Genomic DNA, 22,084 nt, shown 5'->3' with positions numbered 1-22,084 from the left:
CCTGTTGTGTTGGTCACATGCTTCTTAGTTTATTTTACTTATTCTTCTTTTAGAGCTGGACCTGAACTGACGCTAGAGGATCCATCATCCCTTAAGTTTATCTGTACCAACCCTTCCCCCCACCCCCTTGTCTTTTTTTTTTGTAATGTTTCTCTTTTTGATTATGTGAAATGTGGTGTTGTTAACTTTTTTTTTTTATTGTTCCTGTCTTCATTTTGAAAAACAAAAATGATAAATAATAATTAAAAAAAAGTAGTAGTAGTAGTAATGTCAGTAGTGGGGGGGATGTAGATGCACAGAGATGCAGATCCTCATCAGATTAAAGGATGAAACTGCATGATGGGAACTTCACATTCTTGAGAAGCTCTATTACCAATCAATACTATTATTGACCTATTGATCGATCAGCTGTTTTCCTGTCATGTAAACTCCATCAGCAGCACCAGGGTGTGTTGGTTTCTCCAGAACTCCCTCCCTGGTCCTGAGTCGTGATCCTGCTGCGTGAGCCGTGTGTGTGTCATCCGTGACGCTCCCGGCCCGGCTCCGCGTCTCCGCGTCTCCACGCCTTCACGCCCCAGCAGAGACACACGGAGCGCGCAGCGGCCGCACGCAGGACCCCCGCCGCCCCACGGACACGAACCGGACCGGCGACCCCGGCGCGTCCGCCAGGGGAGCCCCGCATCCCGGCTGGCATGGACCCCGCAGCAGGGCTCTGACCACCGGGGAACCATGCCGACCGCCCTCGCTGCTGGCAACGGGAAACTTTCCATTGTCTGCTTTCTGCTCCGATGCGCTTATTCTCAGGTGAGAGAAAAGGTTTTATCCTCTTTAGAATAAAAACAAGAAGAAGTTGTGAGGGATAACAGCGATTCTGACGGTTCAGGCAGGGACTTTCATGGACCGAGTCTGTCGGTGTTTTTCTTTATTTCAGATTAACTCGTGTTTAAAGTGCACTGAAAAATGTAAACCAACCATTTATTTTTTTTCTCATTCTAATAGTTGAAAAATATTAGTTTGCTTATTCAAACTAAGTTTTCTAATTTATATCTATCGGTGAATTTTTTTTTTTTTTTTTACTTTACTATAATATAAATTGACAACAAATTACCAGATTGATTTTTCTCATTTTGATCAAAGCATTTTTTTTTTATTTAGTATTATTTGCGCATGCGCAGTCTTTACATTTTCTGACAAATAATGTATATGAAATAAAAAGTTAAGCTAAATGAATTTTTTATACTGAGTCAACACTAAACTATTAGGTGTGACAGATTACCATAATTTTTTTTAAATTAAGCTAAGGTTATATCTTTTTCAGTGTAGCCAGTTTGTACAAATCCATGAAATCTAGAGAAGAAATATGATACTTTTGATTGGATGAATAAATATATTTAGCCTAATATCAATTATTCATACCGGTTTAACAATGGCGCTGGAGTTTTTATGCTCCAGTATGGATTATAAAAGTGGAAAGCACCAATGAAAAGTGCTGGAAATAGTCTGGATTTGAGCATAACTTCAGCAATTGCAGCCACGTTAAGAATGCAACAGCTGGCTGCAGTCAGACGTGGCTCCATGCTGCTGGTTGCAGGTGTTTTGAAGGGTTGTGGTTTCTCTTTGGGCCTCTGGAGGTTTCCCCTCATTTGGGTATTGCAGCAGAGCCGTTGCCGCTGGAGCCTGGAGGCACCGACATGTGAGACGCATTAGACCTGATAATGGTGCCGCTAAAAGGGTCCTGTGAACGGATGATTTCAGCGGTGCAGGACCTGCACCGCCTTCGTGTGTTTGATTTCCAGCCCCGGGCGTCATAACTGCTTGGTGGTTGAGTCAGAATGTTTTCACACACATCGTCTGCAGACTCTGACCGGTGAGTCACTCCAGAGGAGGCGAACGCAGATGGCACTGAAGATAGATGCAGGGAAGTACAAGGCCTGAATCAGAATACAGCATTTCTGCAAGTCAGACACAAATAAGTATGAATAAAAACCTAAATGCATTATGGGATATGATTCCTTTATGATTTACTGTTATAAATGCAGGACTAACCAGAATCAGAATCAGAATCAGCTTCATTGGCCAAGTTTGAACATGCCAGAGAGGGAATAGACAAATAGACAAATGTCTCTTATTAACATATTTATTTATTTATTTATTTATTAAGGAATCAATCAATCCTGCTACTAGTAGTAGTAGTAGTAATAGCAGCAGAAATCTCCAGCTTTAGGCTTCGTTATTGTCACAAATTTATCCTTCAGATCTAACTAGCGTTAAATATGAAATAGCCAAGTCAATTTCGCAACAAATCTTAAGCTACCGGTAGCTAGCTCATTTTTCCGCTCTAAAGTTGACATTAGTCACATGACTCACGTCATGGGAATCATTTATGTAGAGTTGTAGACTAAATAGTTATTGTCAAAAGTAGATTATTATCGCCTGTTAATGGAGTGTTCTCTTGCCATGACCGAAACCGAACAGGAAGTCGGCCATTTTGAATTAATCATGTAATTTTGGCGCAATTTATGCCATTTTCACGTGTCGTACTTTAACGAACTCCTCCTAGCAGGATTGTCCGTTCGACATAAAACTCGGTCAGGAGACACAAAAGACGTTAACGATGAAAAGTCCTCAAAATCGTGAGTTTGCGTGAAATGGCGAGGCCGTGGCGCCGCGCCAAACTTTGACATTAGACAGGAAGTGATACTAGTAGCTGATTGGTCGATATTTGATAGTTCCTATTTTCTGCCATAACTTTTCAATGGTTTGACATAAAGCGTCATGGGTGTTATCGGACTTAGTTCTGAGTCCTTGACCTTTATTGGGGAAAATTGCAAGCGCGAGGGCCCGATCATCGCTGCTTGCAGCTTTAATTATTATTATTATTATTATTGCACAGTGGTTGATTCCTGCTGTCACACAGACACAGAGCGGCAACACAACACAACAGTTCCTGGGTTTCACTGTAGATGCAAGTTGTAAGATGATTTTTCTTTTAACAAAAGAAAGAAAAAAGGGAGGGAGGAGGGGGGATGGAAAATGAAAGTTGTTAGCATCAGAGTTGGTATCCACACGGCCGTCTGCAGCTTTGATTTCTGCGACATGAGTCATGAACGAACCCAAAAGTCTTTTCAACTGTCGCCATCGCTGTGTGGGTGTGTGTGTGCATGTTTGTGCATGTGTGTGTGAGAAAGAGAGAAAGAGAAAGAGAGAGAAAGAGAGATAGAGAGAACGAGGGAGGAAAAGACAAGCGTTACAGTAAAGTGTGAGACAGAGTTGTAAATGCAGTAGAAAAGAGGCGGGAAATTCAACACAGAAAGTGATGTGCGTGTGTGTGTGTGTGTGTGTGTGTGTGTGTGTGTGTGTGTGTGTGTGTGAGGACTGAGGAGATGATTAGAAGTTCACGTGATGAGTAACCGATGAAAGACTGACTCGTTCATCTACCTCCTGTCCCTGCGTTTGTGAGTCTATATTTGTCCACCGACGTTTCAGCTGCATCTGAAATTTGCATCTGAGAGTTTCTCTGAAGTGTCACAACCTCTCAGCAGCTTTCAGTCTTCCTCATCTTCTCCTCCGCTAACGTCCTCTGTCCTCGGGTTGGAACAGGTATCGAGAAGCCGACGCGTCAGCGGTGCCAGAGACACTCTCAAGGTGAGGAACTCTATAATCCCACGGCTTGTATTTCAGTGTGACTGTATCTGTGAGGACCAGCAGGAGGAAGTAGCCGCTGCACCTTACAGATGTTTGCATCAGTTCAGCTGCAGATGATGTTGAGAAACTCCAGCAGTTTCTCCCATTTCCAGGTTCATGATGATATTTTAATATGGTTGGTTTTTATTTCTGTCCGACCAGAAGTAGGTTCCTACTCCCACATGTTCCTGATTCATCAGACAATAATCTGGGAGTTTACTGGCCTTTGAGCTTCGTTGGTTTAGATGTGAAGATGGGGGAGTGGTAGTCTAGTGGCTACAGAAGTGGACTGAAGTCTGGTAGTAGTAGTAGTGGTAGCAGTAGTAGTAGTAGTAGTAGTAGTAGTAGCAGTAATGACAGTAGTAGTAGTAGTAGCAGTGGTAGTAGTAGTATTATTATTATTATATTTCTTTATTTGGTATGGACATCACAATAACATAGGACAAACCAAATGCACTGTTTGAGTGTTTTAGCATACATGCTAATTTGCAACACTTGTCCACAGGAGGCTTTTAAAAAAATAATATAAATACAATATAATATGATATACAATAAAATTAGAGGATGACATAAGATATAAAGCAAAGACAACATTCAAGAGCAGAACCAGACCTGACCTATTCATGTTGGCACTGTTGTTTAGACTTGAGCAATAGTTTGAGTCCTCTGTTGAAAATATTGCCACACGTTTCTAATTTTAAATTAGTCGGTAAAGAATTCCAGAGTTTTGCACCATTCACAGAAAAAACCGACTCACCAAAAGAGGTCTTATACTTTGGGATACGACAGTCACCATTGGTGCAGGCCCGTATGGTTACTCTACCAGAGCTCTGATGCCTAATAACCACTTCAGAGAACAGGGGTGAAACATGATTATGTAAACATTTAGAAACCAGTTTAAGACTACTAAAATTCACAAAGTTTTCAAAAGTTAAAAGGTTGTGTTTTCTTAAAATTTCACTAGTAGTAGTAATGACAGTAGTAGTAGTAGACTACTACTACTGTCATTACTACTACTACTACTACTACTAGTAGTGGTAGCAGTAATGACAGTAGTAGTAGTATAGTAGTACTAGTAGTAGTAGTAGTAGCAGTGGTAGTAGTAGTAATGACATTAGTAGTAGTATAGTAGTACTACTAGTAGTACTAGTAGTAGTAGTAATGACATTAGTAGTAGTAGTAGCAGTGGTAGTAATAATGATAGTAGTAGTAAAAGTAGTACCAGTAGTAGCAGTAGTAGTTGTAGTAATGACAGTAGTAGTAGTAGTAATAGTAGTAGTAGTCAGGGCCGCCGCAAGGGATGTGCGAACCGTGCGACCGCACGGGGCCTCGCGCTATGGGCCGGTTTTTTTTTTCAATTTTTTTTTTTTCGTTTTTTTTTTTCTTTTTTCCCTTATAAATATCAACAGTCACGTTCCATTACAGACCTAAATGTGAACTAGTCTGTGCATATCAATAAATATATGTGCAATGATGCGCGTGTCTGTTGTTCCATACAACTGATCAGACCAAGCGCAGACACAAGGTGCTCTGATCCAGACAGGTGGATTGTGGAACAAACTGTCACACAATGTCGAGAGAACGAGACAGATTCAGGAAATTTCCATCAGGGAATTTAAAAAACAAAAAAACTAAAGAAAATTGAAGAGTTTAATGCCTCTCTGAAAGCCTCGTTAGACAAATTTGTTACAAAAATCACCGATCCGACCAGGTCTCAAGCAGCCGTGGGGCCCCGCGTTGAGGCAAGAGATGATGATGAGGCAGGGGAAGGTATCCAGTATTTTGCTAATTGGAGAGTTAAAATTGCGCAGATAGACACCCGATCCGACCCGAAAAACCCAAAAATTTTGCGCACGCGAGGGCCCCCCCCGGCCATTTCGCACAGGGCCTCGCAAATCTCCCAGTCGGCTCTGGTAGTAGTACTACTACTAGTAGTAGTACTACTACCACTAGTAGTAGTAGATGTGCTGATGGACGGTCCGTCTCACGTCCTCCTCCCGGTGTGATGGACGGCAGGAGCGATGGATAGGGACGATCACATGACCTCTCACCTGATCACATGACCTCCCACCTGATCACATGACCTCTCACCTGATCACATGACCTCCCACCTGATCACATGACCTCTCACCTGATCACATGACCTCTCACCTGATCACATGACCTCCCACTTGATCACATGACCTCCCCCTGGGAGACTTTGTTGTTGTCGGAGGAGGAAAAGGGTGAGAGCTGCTGTCGTGTCCTTGGTGACCAGGGAGGGATAATGAAGTGGAAGGAAGGAAACACTTTCCCTCCAGTGGGAAGGAAGAGGGAGGAGGGGAGAGGAGGTGAAGGTGGTGCAGGTACCGGTTATAGTAACGTGATGAACCTGGTACCCATCTCTCCCCCCCGTGATCCTGCGCATCGCCGTGGTGACGCAGCCGAGGGGTCAGATCAGGCCACCGCCGAGCTCCGACGAGGCTTCGCCAGCTTCCCCGAGGTCTGGTTTCGTCTCAGCTCAACTTCAGGGAATCTAATCAGGAAGATCACAATCAGAGCCGGAGCGAAGGCAGCGACGGCAGCGAGTGCCGCCTGGATGCGGCGCAGCGTCCTGCTTTCCTCCGGAGATAACGGATAATAAATGAGCTAAAAGTTTGGGGGCGTGCGATCCTTTATTCACTCACTCTCAGGGTGCGTTTGCACGGAAGCCATCGCCGCCACGGCCCCGGGTTCAGCGTTTAATATAAAAACAGGGTTAAAGAAGGAAGCTGCTGCCGGCCGACGAGAGCAGACGGACTCGTGGTCGTTATCTAACCTCATCGCCTCATGATGGAGAGACGATGATGCTGGGAGTAGGGATGGGCGGTATGGACTAAAAAATGTATCACGATAATTTCTGGTATTTATCCCGATAACGATAAAAATGACGATAAAAAAAATACCAATTCAACTCCACCTTTGTAACTATAAATCTATCACCACATTCAGTCTTTGGAGCCAAATCGCTGCTCTAAAAGATACTAAATACTACTAAACTACACCAATTAAATTGAATTAATTAATTAAATTAGTACACCTGTACTGCAAAACTGGAATGACTCAGATCCGCCATGTTTGTTACACAAAAACCTTCCTTCCTTCCTTCCTTCCTTCCTTCCTTCCTTCCTTCCTTCCTTCCTTCCTTCCTTCCTTCCTTCCTTCCTTCCTTCCTTCCTTCCTTCCTTCCTTCCTTCCTTCCTTCCTTCTTTTTTCCCTTCCTTCCTTCTTTCCTTCCTTCCTTTTCTCCCTTCCTTCCTTCTTTTCTTTCTTCCTTCCTTCTTTTTTCCCTTCCTTCCTTCTTTCCTTCCTTCTTTTCTTTCTTCCTTCCTTCTTTTTTCCCTTCCTTCCTTCTTTCCTTCCTTCCTCCCTTTCTTCCTTCCTTCCTTCCTTATTTCCTTCCTTCCTTCCTTCCTTCCTTCCTTCCTTCCTTCCTTCCTTCCTTCCTTCCTTCCTTCCTTCCTTATTTCCTTCCTTCCTTCTTCCCTTCCTCTTTTCTCCCTTCCTCCCTTCCTTCCTTCCTTCCTTCCTTCCTTCCTTCCTTCCTTCCTTCCTTCCTTCCTTCCTTCCTTCCTTCCTTCCTTCCTTCCTTCCTTCCTTCCTTCCTTCCTTCCTTCCTTCCTTCACGTAGATTGTGCATGGATTTAACACAACCATAAATCAGCTTTACACAAAAACGTCATCAACAGGAATTTATCATTTTTACCGTGAGATGACAAATTCTCACCGTGGGGAATTTTTTTGACGGTTTATCGTGGACAGTAAAATATCGCCCATTCCTAGCTGGGAGATGTGATGGGACTCTTCAAAATATTATTGTATTTAAGTCTTTAAAGCTCCGGCCAACGAAGAAGTGACGTAAAAGTGGTTTTAGCAGAGAGCAGGTTGTTGTTCGCGCTGCGGTGGCTCCGTCTCAGCCGCACAGGCCTCAACCGCCACTCTTGCTTCTGCAGCATCTTGCTTTGCTCAAAGATAATACTTCTGTTAATTAAAAACAAATAAAAGCCTCGCCTGTCTGGCTCAGTCACTTCAGAGGTTATAAATACATCCACGTCCCCCCCCACCTCCTCTGAGCTGCAATAACACAGCAAACAAGAAATCAGCAGCAGCGAGACACTGGAGAGGAAGCGAGCCACGCTTGTTTTCTCTTGTCGTAGATGTGTACAGTGCAGCGTACAGTCAACACTTAACCACTTTTACAAACCGTGAAGAGTCAGGGAACCTGCCAGCAGTGTTTCCTGTTCTCATTCACCACTCACGCTTCAGCAGCTGCTTCAGCCGGCTCCCTCCGAGCGCTGACATAGCCCTTTTCCACCAAATCAGTTCTGGTTCTGGTTCTGGTTCTGGGCCAGTGCTGAGTTTGGAACCGGGCTTTCTGTTTCCACTGACAAAGAACTGGCTCCGGGCCAGAAACCCGGTTCCAAGGTAGCACCAACTCTTTGCTGGTCTAAATCAGGGGTCGGCAACCCAAAATGTAGAAAGAGCCATATTGGACCAAAAACACAAAACAAATATGTCTGGAGCCGCAAAAAAAGAATAGTCTTGTATAAGCCTTAGAATGAAGGCAACACATAATGCATGTATCTATATTAGTTATAACTGGGGGGAGATTTTTTTTTTTCATTATGCACTTCGAGAAAAAAGTCAATGTCGAGAAAAAAGTCGAAATTTCGAGGAAAAAAAGTCGAAATGTCGAGAAAAAAGTCAAAATGTCGAGATGAATGTTGAAGTACAATTTTGAAAAACAAGTTGAAATGTCGAGAAAAAAGTCAAAATTTTGTGAAAAAAGTCAATGTTGAGAAAAAAAGTCAAAATGTCAAGAAAAAAGTCAAAATTTTGAGAAAAATGTCGAGATTAAAAAGGATAGGAAAAAGGAAGAAAAAAAGAAAAAAGCAGAAAAAAATGAAAAAAAGAAAAAAAAATGAAAAAAAAAGGTCAAACATTTCTGAAAAAGCTCCAGAAGCCACTAGGGCGGTGCTAAAGAGCCACATGCGGCTCTGGACCCCCGGGTTGCCGACTCCTGGTCCAGAGGACCTACGTAAGCGGAGGGGGCGGAGTTATTAAGACCAACGGCAATAGCAAGGCTGGGAGATGGAGACATTTTCAAATAAGAATGAATCTGGATGCAGCAAAGAGTCATGGGTCTGAGGAGGAGACAACCTGTCTTTTATGGCGCTTTTCCACTAGTACCTACTCAGCCCGACTCCCCTCGTCTCCGTTTTGCGCTTTTCCACTAGGGGTCTAAAGTGCTGAGTAGATACTTTTTCTTTATCTATTCTGCCGAGGTTCTAAGCGGCTGAGTCGGGCTGTGATGTCATCACACTACAGGCCACCGATTGGTCGGGGGGTTGGAGTCAGACGTCTGAGTCAGGAGGCGGAAATCAGCGAAAGAGCAACTCGCGGCTTCTTGTTCAATTTATTCGACCAGCAACGGCAGCAAAAGTCTGTTTGGTGATCCAACTCTGAGGTGCAGATGTTCATAAACCTGGTGCTGAGGAGAGAATTAAAAAGGGATCTAGACGGGCGATAAGGAACGACCAGATCTACCAGGAGCTCTGTCACTTCATAGCTGCTCAGCTACAAACGGACTTTTCAGCAGCGCAGAGACAGCGCGTCACTGCTTGAAGCTTCTCTCACTCTCATTTTTTAACTTGATATCAAACACAAGCCACAGACCCATCAGCACATCTATCATCTCCTCCAGGTTCTACATCTTTAGTGTTGTTGTCTTCTCTGTTTAGATCACACAATCAAATACGTCACAGCAACCCGCCACTTCTCATCTGGGTATCGAAAATAAACGAGGGCAAGGCGAGTCGAGTCGGGCTGAGTAGGTACTAGTGTAAAAGCGCCATTAGTGATGTGATCCACGGAGGGGCTACGTGGACCTAGTACATATTAGAGCAAATGCTTCAATTTTCACGCAAATGCAGTGACGTAACTAACGTTTGCAGTGATGTAATGACGTGGCTCCCCTTAGCACCGAGCTGTGGAAAAACAAACCGGTTCTCAGCTGGTTCGCAAGTTGAACGAGTTGTGAACCAGAACCAGCACTGGAACTGGTTTGGTGGAAAAGGGGTATCACCTTAACATAAGAGCTGTCTCCATGACCCAGACAACTCTCGGGGGAGAACAAGCAAAGATGGTCAAATGTGCACAGGAAGACCAGCGACTCCAGCTCGCAGTGGATCCATTAGGAGCCTGGAGTCATTTTTATTTGTTTTTGTGTTGAATCCTTCTAGAACAGGACAACGTTCTTTGGAAGAGAAGATTTGTTTTTGTCGATTTAAGGTGTATGTTGTTATGGCTGAACCTTAGCACCCGAGCTATGGAAAAACAAACCGGTTCTCAGCTGGTTCGAGTTGTGAACCGGCACCAGCACTTGCTCAGAACTATGGAGCTAGAACAGTCTCATAATTCGCGAATGCACACACCGTTTCACAAATGCACAGGACAAGTTTCACAAATGCACAGAACAAATTACACGTGCGTAGGACAAGATATACAAATGTATTTTTGATGCACACACAAATATTACCTGATTTACAAACTTTTTTTGTCTGTGAGCTGCGTTGGATTTGCGTGTGACTTTTGAGACTCCCCTGACATTTTTTTAACACGGAAGCATCTGCGACCAATCACATGTCTTCCTTTGTTCCAGCCAATCATAAGAGCGCATCCCACTTGGGGGACGCAGAGCAGTGGATAAAACACGACTTACTCGTAAACCAATCAGATTAAAGGGGCGGATACACCTGCTGTTTGAACTGCGTTCGCGTCGTTCGCTTACAAAAGTGATTCAATATTTGGAGTTGGTGAAGTAAAGATAAATAAACAAGACAGCAACACGGGATGGAGAGGAGATCACTGCTCTGCTTTTCTTGTGATCTCGGTAAAGAAAACAGCGCAATCAGAGATGGTTTGTCGGGCCGTTCAATCAGAGCCGTTGAACGGTGTGTGCATTTGCGAATTATGAGACTGTTTTAGCTCAATACAGAACCAGCTCTGGAACCGGTTTGGTGGAAAAGGTGGTTAGACAGCTCAGCTCAGAAAAGGGAAATCTCCTTTACGTCTCCTGCACGATGCAAACTGCACAGAGGAAGAGACGTGTGATTGCAGTTGTTGCAGCGGGGACGAGGCGGTTACCCGCTGCAGCTTGAACCACCTGATGGTTTTTACACTCATCTCCTTCATCGAGCCGTGTGGCGACGAGCCGCATTGCCGGTGTTCTGCCGATTTCTGCTGCTTTGCCGAAAAATGCTACCTAATGGTTTTCTACCTTTGTAGAGCTACAATTTTACTATGTTTTACTCCGTAGCCCACTTCCTTTTCCCCCAAGTGGTGCTTGTCTCTTGCCAGGCCGTCATTGTAAATAAGAATGTTCTCAATGACCTGCCTGGATAAATAAAGGTGAATGACTGAATGAATATTAAATAAAGCGACAGAATTATTTTTTGTTCTTCTCTTTATCGTATAATGTTCACAAAGTGTAATGCAATTCATGTCATGGGTAGTGTATTTTGAAGGATCAAATACTTAACATCCCATATTATCAATTTTACATCGTGCAAGAACTGATGGGCGCGGCAATCAAACTTTGAAAATTGACTGTGTGCATGCGCAGAACCACAAAGGAGCATTTCTCAGCGGGTAGTATGGATCTGGCAGAACACCGGTGCTTTTCTCTCACGTTTCAGCAACAACTGTGCAGCGATTTCTTTACCTTGATCTGTCCTCTTAAAGTGCAGAGTCATGCCTGCGTGTCAGATCACAGTTTCAGTTCGTTCACATTCACAGAGAAGCAGCTTCTCCTCACAGGCACCTGTTGGCGTAGACGTGCAGCAGCCCCCGGTTTGAGGTTTTAGCTTCACCACACGACGACTTATCGCAGCTACTGTAGGCGTTGTTATTGTCACCGACCTGAACCCCAGACAGGAAGGTTCACTCTCACTCACTTCCAGACCCGGTGATGATGTGAGTCGGCTGCCAGACGTGGAGGGAAAGATGAGTTCCTCCTAAATAAAAGAGAAAGGAGGAATTTCCTGAAGACAGCTTTAGATTTTTTAAATACAATGGAATGCATTTAGAGCAGGGGTGTCAAACTCATTTTGGTTGGCGGGCCGGATTTGACCAATTTTTTTCTCGCGGGCCGCACGCTCAAAATAACAAAAACGGTGCGGAAATTTTTTTCTCTAATTCTTTTTTTTTTTACTATTGTTATCTAATCCAATATCAGTTTAGTTAATTTTAAAGGAAATATGCACTTTGTTTACACTCTAATTATGTAAAATATATTTCTTCAGGATCTTTTCTTGAAATTTCTCGTTTTTTTTCAAATTATGTAAGATACTTTTAATATCATTTTACAAAGATAAACAGAAAAAAGTACGTTTTTTTTATATTTCGCTTTTTTATAGGAAATTTAATTAAAAGCAAAATCTTTCTTATTACATCCGAGAGTGTTTCTTTGTGATTTAGAGATTTTTCCAGTACAATTAAGTGTATTTATTTTTAAAAATTGGCGCGGATATTTACGCCAGTGTGCCGAAAAAGTCAGCACTTCTTTTTTAACTGTTTTACTTTGTCACTATCCTCGTATTCAAAACTGAAATTCTCCAAATAAATATCTTCTATCATCTTTTTTAGCAGTGATATTTTTCCTGCGAAGATATATACAGTAATAGTAGTCAGTTAATAAAAATAAACAACCGTCTACAAAGAAATAAAATCGGCAAATGCATTCTAGAAAAACAAAAAAAATGTCGAAAACTGCTCTATTTGTGGAATAACGATGGATTTGTAGAAGAAATATATTATCGGATATGCTGCGATTCATGGCAATTATTTATGCCTTCCTTTTTAGTAAATTAACATTTCGTTTTTTTGCGTTGGAAACTTCTCGCGGGCCACATGAAAACCTCTCTCGGGCTGCATGCGACCCACGGGCCGCACATTTGACCCCCCTGATTTAGAGTAAATAAAAAAAGTAATAAAAAAAAACAACAATATAAAAGAAAATGTGCTGGAGAGGTCAGAAACCTGAGAGGGCTCATCGAGTGGCCTCCCCTCTATGATACACTTCAGACAGTAAAACAAAAAATACTTTAGAGAAAAAAAACACAATTAAATAATAGTTAAAATAGACATAATAAAAAATATGATAAAAGGAGCAGACTGTAGCATAAACCAAAACAAAGAGCATCTGGATATACAGGACTGTCTCAGAAAATTAGAATATTGTGATTTTCTGTAATGCAATGGTACAAAAACAAAAAAAATGTCATACATTCTGGATTCATTAAAAATCAACTGAAATGTTGCAAGCCTTTTATTACTTTAATATTACTGATCATGGCTTACAGCTTAAGAAAACTCAAATATCCTATCTCAAAAAATTTGAATATTCTGGGAATCTTAATCTTAAACTGTAAGCCATGATCAGCAATATCAAAATAATAAAAGGCTTGCAACATTTCAGTTGATTTTTAATGAATCCAGAATGTATGACTTTTTTGTTTTTTTTAATTGCATGAAAGAAAATAAAGAACTTTATCACAATATTCTAATTTGAGACAGTCCTGTAGTTTTGCTATTGTTTGTTGTCGTATGTATGGCAGGCATTAATATAAGCACTATGCTTCTGCCTGTGCCTTTTCAGTCACTATTTTTTCAATAATGTGTGTGTTGATAATGCTTGTAGTGTGATGTGACTGAATAAAGAATTTCAATCAATGTGAGGATTCATTCATCAGCGTGACACCTTTCCACCTCTAAGCCCCTCCCATTTCTGCTCCACAGGAGATGACCCAGTCCTGGCCGTCGCAGCAGGCCCTGGCAGGTGACCACGCCCAGCGGATCCTCTACAACTCCAAGGTACGTGGGTTTTTTTTTCTTCCACAGCTTTTTTCATGACTTTAACTGTGAAGGTGAAGCGAGTGAAGCCGGCGACTGTTGGGTCAGGGTTCTGCAACCTGCACCGCTGCAGGCGTTCGGCTTCAATAACACGGAAAAGGAGCAGCGTAAATAAGTTCAGGAGTCCTAAAATCGACCCTGGTGGTACTCCAACATCGTTGTGCAAGTTCATACTTCTCATGAACTAGTTCAAAGTTCAGTTCACATAGTTTAAAAAATGAATAGTTCACATTCATAGTTCACCATTTTCACTTTGAACTAGTTCAAATTCAGTCCATTTCAATATTTTTAGGTGAGAAGTACGAATGAAACGCCCCCCTATCCTAAAACTGTTCCCTGTACAATCATGTTTTGTCCTAGTGGCTTTTCAACTTTACTCGGAGACTGTAAATCTCCAACATTGTAGTCCATTATCAGTTTGTCTCCCTGTTGCAGGTAAATCAACCCCCTGAAGGTGCAGCAGTGGGACTGGGGTCGTTTGGGGCTGTTGGGTCTTCTTGGTCTTTCCTGATGACTTTGTTTGATTGTTAAGGACTTGCAGATATTTTCTCACACTGGACAGATGCTTTAACTCCACATGACGTTTCAAATTTGAAGTTGACGAAGCAGGCGCTCTGACTTGTTTTTCTCAGCGCAGGTGGACATAATTTGCACAGAAAGGTTAGATTTTTACCGTCGGACTCTTTGGGAGACGATGTGTAAAATTCCCGCAGATAATGATAAGCTACGACGGAGTATTAGGGCCAAACTAAGACAAAAAAAAAGAGAAAATACGAGAATGAAGTCATAATTTAATGGGAATAAAGTCGTACAATTACGAGAAAATAAAGTCATAGTGTTGCGAGAATAAAGTCGTAATATTACGAGAATAAACTCGTAACATTACGAGAATAAAGTCGTAACATTACGAGAATAAAGTCGTAACATTACGAGACTAAAGTCGTAATATTACGAGAATAAAGTCGTAATTTATGAGAATAAAGTCGTAATATTATGAGAATAAAGTCGTAATATTATGAGAATATAATTTATGAGAACTCTAACAGGAAGAGCAGTCTTCTCCCTGTGTTAAAATGAGGAATACTGAGCATCTTGTGAAGCAATATTAATAATATATTTAATATTACGACTTTATTCTCGTAATATTACGACTTTATTCTCAAAATATTACGACTTTATTCTCGTAATATTATGACTTTATTCTTGTAATTTTACGACTTTATTCTCATATTATTATGACTTTATTCTCGTAATTTCCTTTTTTTTTTGTCTTAGTTTGGCCCTAATACTCCGTCGTAATAAGCGGAGGCATCATCCAGTTCTATCTGCAGATCTGAACAAGTTCAAGTTCTTTATTTGCAAATATGTTGCGTTCAGTTCGACGTTCTCACAGAAATGAACGCGTTCATTTGAACTCGTTCATGCACAACACTGCTACTCCAACATTGGTGTTAAACTGTTTACACAAAAAAACAACCAGAGAGGAAACTTTCGACCTGCCGAGACGAGGAAGTCCTGAGCTGCAGCTCTTAAACACCTTTAACGTCCCTACTCTTGTCTCTTATTTTCCCAGGATGCAAAGCAGTCATCGGCACATCAACGGCAAAGTAAGTACGTACTCGGTGACGGTTTGTTGTTTCTTTAATTTAATAAGTGCACGAGTTGTTTGCCCTGCTAATGACTGGACGTGCTTGTCAGGTCGCGGGGATGTGCAGCAGCGGATGACCCGTCACCCTCACGTGGCCCCCCACAAATCGTAAGTCTTCCTGCAGCAACACGACCCTCCGGGGATCGTGTGACGCCCGCGAGTATATCACCTTAACGACCGGTCGGTCCGTCCCGGTAACCTCTGAGCCTCGGCGTCGCGCGGGGCAGAGCGTGAAACGGAGCAGGCGCCCCGACTCCTCCCACGGCTGAGGCTCAGGCTGCAGACGAGGTCAAAGGTCACGCCGCGTTCCTCGAAGCTGTCACTGAAGACTGATGCGCTCGTGTTCGTTGGCATGTTACATCCTCCTTTAACGGGGAACACATGCAGCGCGGCGCTCAAAGTATCACAGGCTTTTATTCTTTAATTATCAAAAACATTTGTTTCTTTAATTTATCTACAGGACTGTCTCAGAAAATTAGAATATTGTGATAAAGTTCTTTATTTTCTGTAATGCAATTTAAAAAAAACTAAAATGTCATTCATTCTGGATTCATTACAAATTAACTGAAATATTGCAAGCCTTTTATTATTAATAATAATAATTCATTTTTTGAGATAGGATATTTGAGTTTTCTTAAGCTGTAAGCCATGATCAGCAAGCTTGCAATATTTCAGTTGATTTATAATGAATCCAGAATGTATGACATTTTTGTATTACAGAAAATAAAGGACTTTATCACAATATTCTAATTTTCTGAGACAGTCCTGTAAGCTTGGACGCGCCTCAAAGTATCACAGGCTTTTATTCTTTAATTATCAAAAACATTTGTTTCTTTAATTTATCTAAGCTTTATTTTTATGGGAGAAATCATTAACAGGCTGTTTCTTGTGGGACATTGAGTCAATGGTAAGAGCGAAAATATAATAAAATAACAAAAAGATATGCTGACACAAGAAAAAGTCATTTAAATTAATATTTTACGGTTATAGAAATGTCTTTGTAAAGTAATAAAATTAAAGTTTAAACTAAGATTCAGTGATAAGACTTCAGTCAAATATTTAAAATGCTGTAAAATTACACTTCCTTCTTTTATAAAACATCCAGATACAAACACGTGAAACAATAAGGAAACAGAGCTATAAAACAGTTACAGGTCAATGTTGGGAGACTTAAAATAACTACATTATAATTATTGATCTTTAAAAATGCGGTATTTTGTTCCAGGCGTCAGATGCACCTTCTTCAAAATGAGTATTTCTAAATTCTTTCCTGACTTGTGAAACTTTACATTAAAGAGTAAAGTGGTTAAATTAAAACCTTCTGCTCCCTGAACTGGTTCCTCTTTTAGTTAGCTTTTTCATTAAAGACTTAATAAATGAGCCAGTGTGAAGATTAGAAATTAAGGACAGAATTGTCATTTTTCTCAATGAAATTAAAATGCTACGGATATTGAACTAAAACCAACAGATTATTGCAGCTTCTTGAGTGTTTTTTACAGCTTTTTAAGCTTTAAAAAGACGTAACTCGGCGCCTGAGCGCTCTGAAGCATCTTGTTTGTCTCCGCGGCGTCGTGTCTGCAGGAGTCCTGCCGGCGGCTGCTCTGACCATAAAGCCTCTCCACAACGAGGGGCATTAAAACGGCAGGACTTAAAATAGCGTATTCAGGCAGGAGAGGACAAGAGTTCAAGGAAGATTTCAGACCGTTGAACTTTAACCCTTTAACCCGTTCTAAAAGATGACCAGAATCAAACGAGCTCTCCGAGTCAAACATGGGACCGGGTTGCAGGTTTTGGCGCCGGATGTAACGTTACATCCGGCGTGCTGGTTCACGTCAGTAAGACGTCCTGATTTCTGCAGCGACGTCTCAGAGCTGGCGGTGCAAGAGCTCTGTTTTCAGACCGCTCTTTTTTCCCAGGATGCTCGCTGATGACCTGGAGCTGAGCAGCGACGATGACGACACTCAGAGGGTACGAACACTCCACTTCCTGTATGTTGGAGTCTGCTGCGCACGCGCAGACGCTGCTGTGCTGGCAGAGTAGAGACAATATATATAATATATATACATATATATATACATATTTCATTAAGTACATATATACATATGTATGTATATACAGTACAGACCAAAAGTGTGCTATATATATATACACAGGACTGTCTCAGAAAATTTGAATATTGTGATAAAGTTCTTTATTTCCTGTAATGCAATTAAAAAAACAAAAATGTTATACATTCTGGATTCATTACAAATCAACTGAAATATTGCAAGCCTTTTATTATTTTAATATTGCTGATTATGGTTTACAGTTTAAGATTAAGATTCCCAGAATATTCACATTTTTTGAGATAGGATATTTGAGTTTTCTTAAGCTGTAAACCATGATCAGCAATATTGCATTACAGAAAATCAATATTCTAATTTTCTGAGACAGTCCTGTATATACTTTTGGTCTGCACTATATATATATATTTTTATTTATTTATTTTATTATTTTTATATTTATTTATATATATATATATATATATATATTTATTTATTTATTTATGTTTATTTATTTTATATATATATATATATATATATATATATATATATATATATATATATATATATTTATTTTTTGAATTTATATATATATATTTTTATTTATTTAATTTATTTATGTGGAGGAAGGTGGAGGAAGGTGGAAGAGGGTGGAGGAGGGTGGAGGAAGGTGGAGGAAAGTGGAGCATGTTGGAGGAAGGTGGAGGAGGGTGGAGGAGGGTGGAGGAAGGTGGAGTGAGGGTGGAGTGAGGGTGGAGGAAGGTGGAGTGAGGGTGGAGGAGGGTGGAGGAAGGAGGAGGAGGGTGGAGTGAGGGTGGAGTGAGGGTGGAGGAAGGTGGAGGAGGGGGAGGAAGGTGGAGGAGGGTGGAAGGTGGAGGAGGGTGGAGGAGGGTGGAGTGAGGGTGGAGGAAGGTGGAGGAGGGTGGAGGAGAGTGGAGGAAGGTGGAGGAGAGTGGAAGAAGGTGGAGGAGGGTGGAGGAGAGTGGAGGAAGGTGGAGGAGGGTGGAAGAAGGTGGAGGAGAGTGGAGTGAGGGTGGAGGAAGGTGGAGGAGGGTGGAGGAGAGTGGAAGAAGGTGGAGGAGGGTGGAGGAAGGTGGAGGAGGGTGGAAGAAGGTGGAGGAGAGTGGAAGAAGGTGGAGGAGAGTGGAAGAAGGTGGAGGAGAGTGGAGGAGGGTGGAGGAGAGTGGAAGAAGGTGGAGGAGGGTGGAGGAAGGTGGAGGAGGGTGGAAGAAGGTGGAGGAGGGTGGAGGAAGGTGGAGGAGGGTGGAGGAAGGTGGAGGAGGGTGGAAGAAGGTGGAGGAGAGTGGAGTGAGGGTGGAGGAAGGTGGAGGAGGGTGGAGGAAGGTGGAGGAGGGTGGAGGAAGGTGGAGGAGGGTGGAGGAAGGTGGAGGAGAGTGGAAGAAGGTGGAGGAGAGTGGAGGAAGGTGGAGGAGGGTGGAAGAAGGTGGAGGAGAGTGGAGTGAGGGTGGAGGAAGGTGGAGGAGGGTGGAGGAAGGTGGAGGAGGGTGGAGGAAGGTGGAGGAGAGTGGAAGAAGGTGGAGGAGAGTGGAGGAAGGTGGAGGAGGGTGGAAGAAGGTGGAGGAGAGTGGAGTGAGGGTGGAGGAAGGTGGAGGAGGGTGGAGGAAGGTGGAGGAGAGTGGAAGAAGGTGGAGGAGAGTGGAAGAAGGTGGAGGAGAGTGGAAGAAGGTGGAGGAGAGTGGAGGAGGGTGGAGTGAGGTGGAGGAGGGTGGAGGTGGGTGGAGGCTGCAGCAGATGATAACGTTCTGTTTTTACCCCCTCCACCCACAGGCCATCCACGAGTCGGCGTCCTGGGACCGACACAGGTACCAGCAGCTAAACATCATCTCTTTCTTCTCTAATAAGTGAGAATGTGACTTTGAAATGCGTTGGGGGTCATGTGACTAACGCCGTGTTTGCCTCCACCCGACCCCCGCCCCGACCGACAGCCTGTCAGCGCAGAGGCAGCACACACATGGCAGGCGGGTGAGACATTCCAGCTCCGACTCCTCGGACTCCGACTCGTCGGGCGAGTCGGGCAGCGCCAGCCCCGGGGGCGGCGGCGGTGGGTTTCATTCCCGCAGCTCCAGCCAGAGTCCAGAGGTCGACCCGGATCCTCCGTCACCTGCTGACCCGCAGCCGCCGTGCAGCAACCAGGAGGTAAAACACCATGTTTGTGAGGGTGTGGATGAAGTCTCCGGGGGGAGCTGTGGCCTCAGGGCAGGTGACAGCAGGTGTGTGGGGGGGCGGGGGGCACAGGAATGAGGGGTTGGGTGTAGGGGAAAGCCCTCGGGGCTGTGTTGAAAAAAATCGATTTTCCGATTCTAAATCGATTCTCATATTAATTCCTAAAAATCGGTTTGTATGTCTAAAGATCGATTTTTTTTTTTCATCATTACATTCCAACTTTTGGTATTTTTTTTGTTTATGCCCAAAAAATGATGTTTTGTTGGACACGAGAATAAGTGGTACCTTTTTGCCTTTAAATATGTTTAAAGGTATGAAAACATTAAAGTTTTTAGTTATAATTGCATAAAGTGTTTATATTTCATTACTTTATATACTGTCTTGGGGTTACATTTGCATAAAATGCTTAAAGGCAAGGCAAGGCAAGGCAAGTTTATTTATATAGCACTATTCAACACAAGGTGATTCAAGGTGCTTTACATCAACATTAAAAGCAGCAAGACATAATTGTACAGTAAATAAAATTATGAGAAAAGGAGGTAAAATAATAAATAAAATAATAAGATAAAATAATAAAAATCACAAGCTGTTAAAAATAAAAATAAGGGCAGTAGAGTACAGCAGGTAAGTATTTAATTTAAGAGTAAGCTTGAGTAAACAGTAATGTTTTTAAAACCAAATTCTCAAAAATTAAAAACCGAAAAAGAATGAAAAGTGATTTCATACGGCCACTGTTTATTGCCCTGGATCTGTTTGATAATTCTGCCACACGATGTTTCTGAAAGCAGTTCTATCAGCATTCTGGGAGCTGATTGGTCCTTACAGCATCATTAGCTGCAATACTTGCTATTGAATCTCAATATAATACTAGTATTAATATGTTGCATAACTACAGTCATATAATTCATGCAACAACTCAAAAAACAGTTTTAATAACATTAACCCAAATCAATATCGGAATCGAATCAATCTTAAGAATCGGAATCAAATCGATTCTTGACATTTGAATCGATCCCGAGCCCTGGTCAACAAGCCCCTCAGAGCCGGCGTGCAGCGTGGCCCTGGTGGGCTTTTAAAGGTATGGGGGTCGGGGGGGGGCCGGGGACCCGGGGCCCCTCTTTTATGAGTGGAGGGCCCTGTGTGACACGGCCCACTGTACGGCTAGACGTGCGCCGGTTCCAGCCCCTGTAGAGCCGGAGGGCGGGGGGGGGGGGGCCCATGTGTTTTTCATTTACACGGAGCGTTGGAGTGTCTCCCAGGGAAGAGTTGGGGGTTGGAGTCCTGGAGGCAGCAGATCCATGTTCCAGGTAGCCAGGGAGAGAGAGGGAGAGAGAGACGGAGAAAAAGGGAGGGACAGGGGAGAGGGAGGGCAGCCGAGACGGTACAAGAGATGCAGTGTCTTCTCTGGAAAGAGGACGAGAGATGGGGGGGGGTTCGCTGTTTGACTTGAGGAGTAGAGGTTTAATTTAGCTTCTGGCCAGACGGGGAAAAAGAGCAGCGCAGCCGAGGAGGAGGAAGCTTCCCACTCAGCTGTGAGTAGCCTCTTTGTTTTTTATTGGAGTAAAAACTTTCTACTTTCTTTCTCGCTTTCTTTGACTGCCTTGGCATTATGGGATGGGAGTTTTGCTTCACCGTTGTTGGTGATGTCAGCTGAAGGTTTTTTTGGGGGGTAAAAGAGGAAATACGTGGAAACATCTCCGGAGCTCTGAGACGCTCTGAAGTTTTCCTGGTTTTACAGGCGCAGAGGAACTTTTCAGCGGCTCCGCTTCTGTTTCACTCAGCAGCCTCACAGCTTATAATCCTTTACAACTAAACGTCCACCGGAGGTTTTATGATGATCAATAATCAATAACATACTTTTTTTTAAGAAGAGGATTGACACAAAGTTTTGTGTTTTCCGTGATCTGTAACGTTACCTAAACTCTTCTGGGTTTTTTTTTATTATTGCATAATAAGCTATTTGTAGACCCTGAATATGTGCGTGTAGATCTGTCCACATCCCATAAAACGCCGAAGTTAGTTGATTAAATTTACCGCAGTGACCTACAGATGATTTTTTAATTTCATTAAGTGGAATTCCTGAGAACAACCACCAGGGAAACCAAACCTACGACCTGGTAAACCTCCACCTTCAGCACCGGGACTTCAATATAAACTTAACTGATTATGACAATATGATGGTGTAGAAGTGATGTAGTAGTGGTGTAGTAGTGATGTAGTAATGATGTAGTGGTGATGTAGTAGTGATGTACTAGTGGTGATGTAGCAGCGATGTAGCAGTGATGTAGCAGTGGTGATGTAGTAGTGGTGTAGTAGTGATGTAGTAGTGGTGTAGTAGTGATGTAGCAGTGATGTAGTAGTGGTGTAGTAGTGGTGTAGTAGTGATGTAGTAGTGATGTAGTAGTGGTGTAGTAGTGGTGTAGTAGTAGTGATGTAGTAGTGATGTAGTAGTGGTGTAGTAGTGGTGTAGTAGTGATGTAGTACTGATGTAGTAGTAGTGATGTAGTAGTGGTGATGTAGTACCGATGTAGTAGTGATGTAATAGTACTGATGTAGTGGTGTAGTAGTGATGTAGTAGTGGTGTAGTAGTGATGTA

At 42.6% G+C, this 22,084-nt stretch overlaps 1 protein-coding gene across 1 annotated transcript in view; it reads left to right on the top strand.

Moving 5' to 3' along the window:
* Positions 1-612: 612 nt before the first annotated feature.
* Positions 613-22,084, top strand: part of aff3 (AF4/FMR2 family, member 3) — a 36,846-nt gene continuing 15,374 nt past the window's right edge. Inside the window, exons 1-8 of the mRNA XM_061724597.1 lie at positions 613-804; positions 3,601-3,645; positions 13,501-13,575; positions 15,188-15,221; positions 15,313-15,370; positions 17,179-17,230; positions 19,093-19,127; positions 19,251-19,461. Coding sequence (XP_061580581.1) covers positions 730-804; positions 3,601-3,645; positions 13,501-13,575; positions 15,188-15,221; positions 15,313-15,370; positions 17,179-17,230; positions 19,093-19,127; positions 19,251-19,461 — 585 coding nt within the window. The 5' untranslated portion in view covers positions 613-729. The remainder of the gene's footprint in view (positions 805-3,600; positions 3,646-13,500; positions 13,576-15,187; positions 15,222-15,312; positions 15,371-17,178; positions 17,231-19,092; positions 19,128-19,250; positions 19,462-22,084) is intronic.

Source organism: Cololabis saira, chromosome 6, assembly GCF_033807715.1.
Source record: "Cololabis saira isolate AMF1-May2022 chromosome 6, fColSai1.1, whole genome shotgun sequence".
NCBI classification, from domain to species: Eukaryota; Metazoa; Chordata; class Actinopteri; order Beloniformes; family Belonidae; genus Cololabis; species Cololabis saira.
This window is presented reverse-complemented; position numbering and strand designations above follow the sequence as displayed.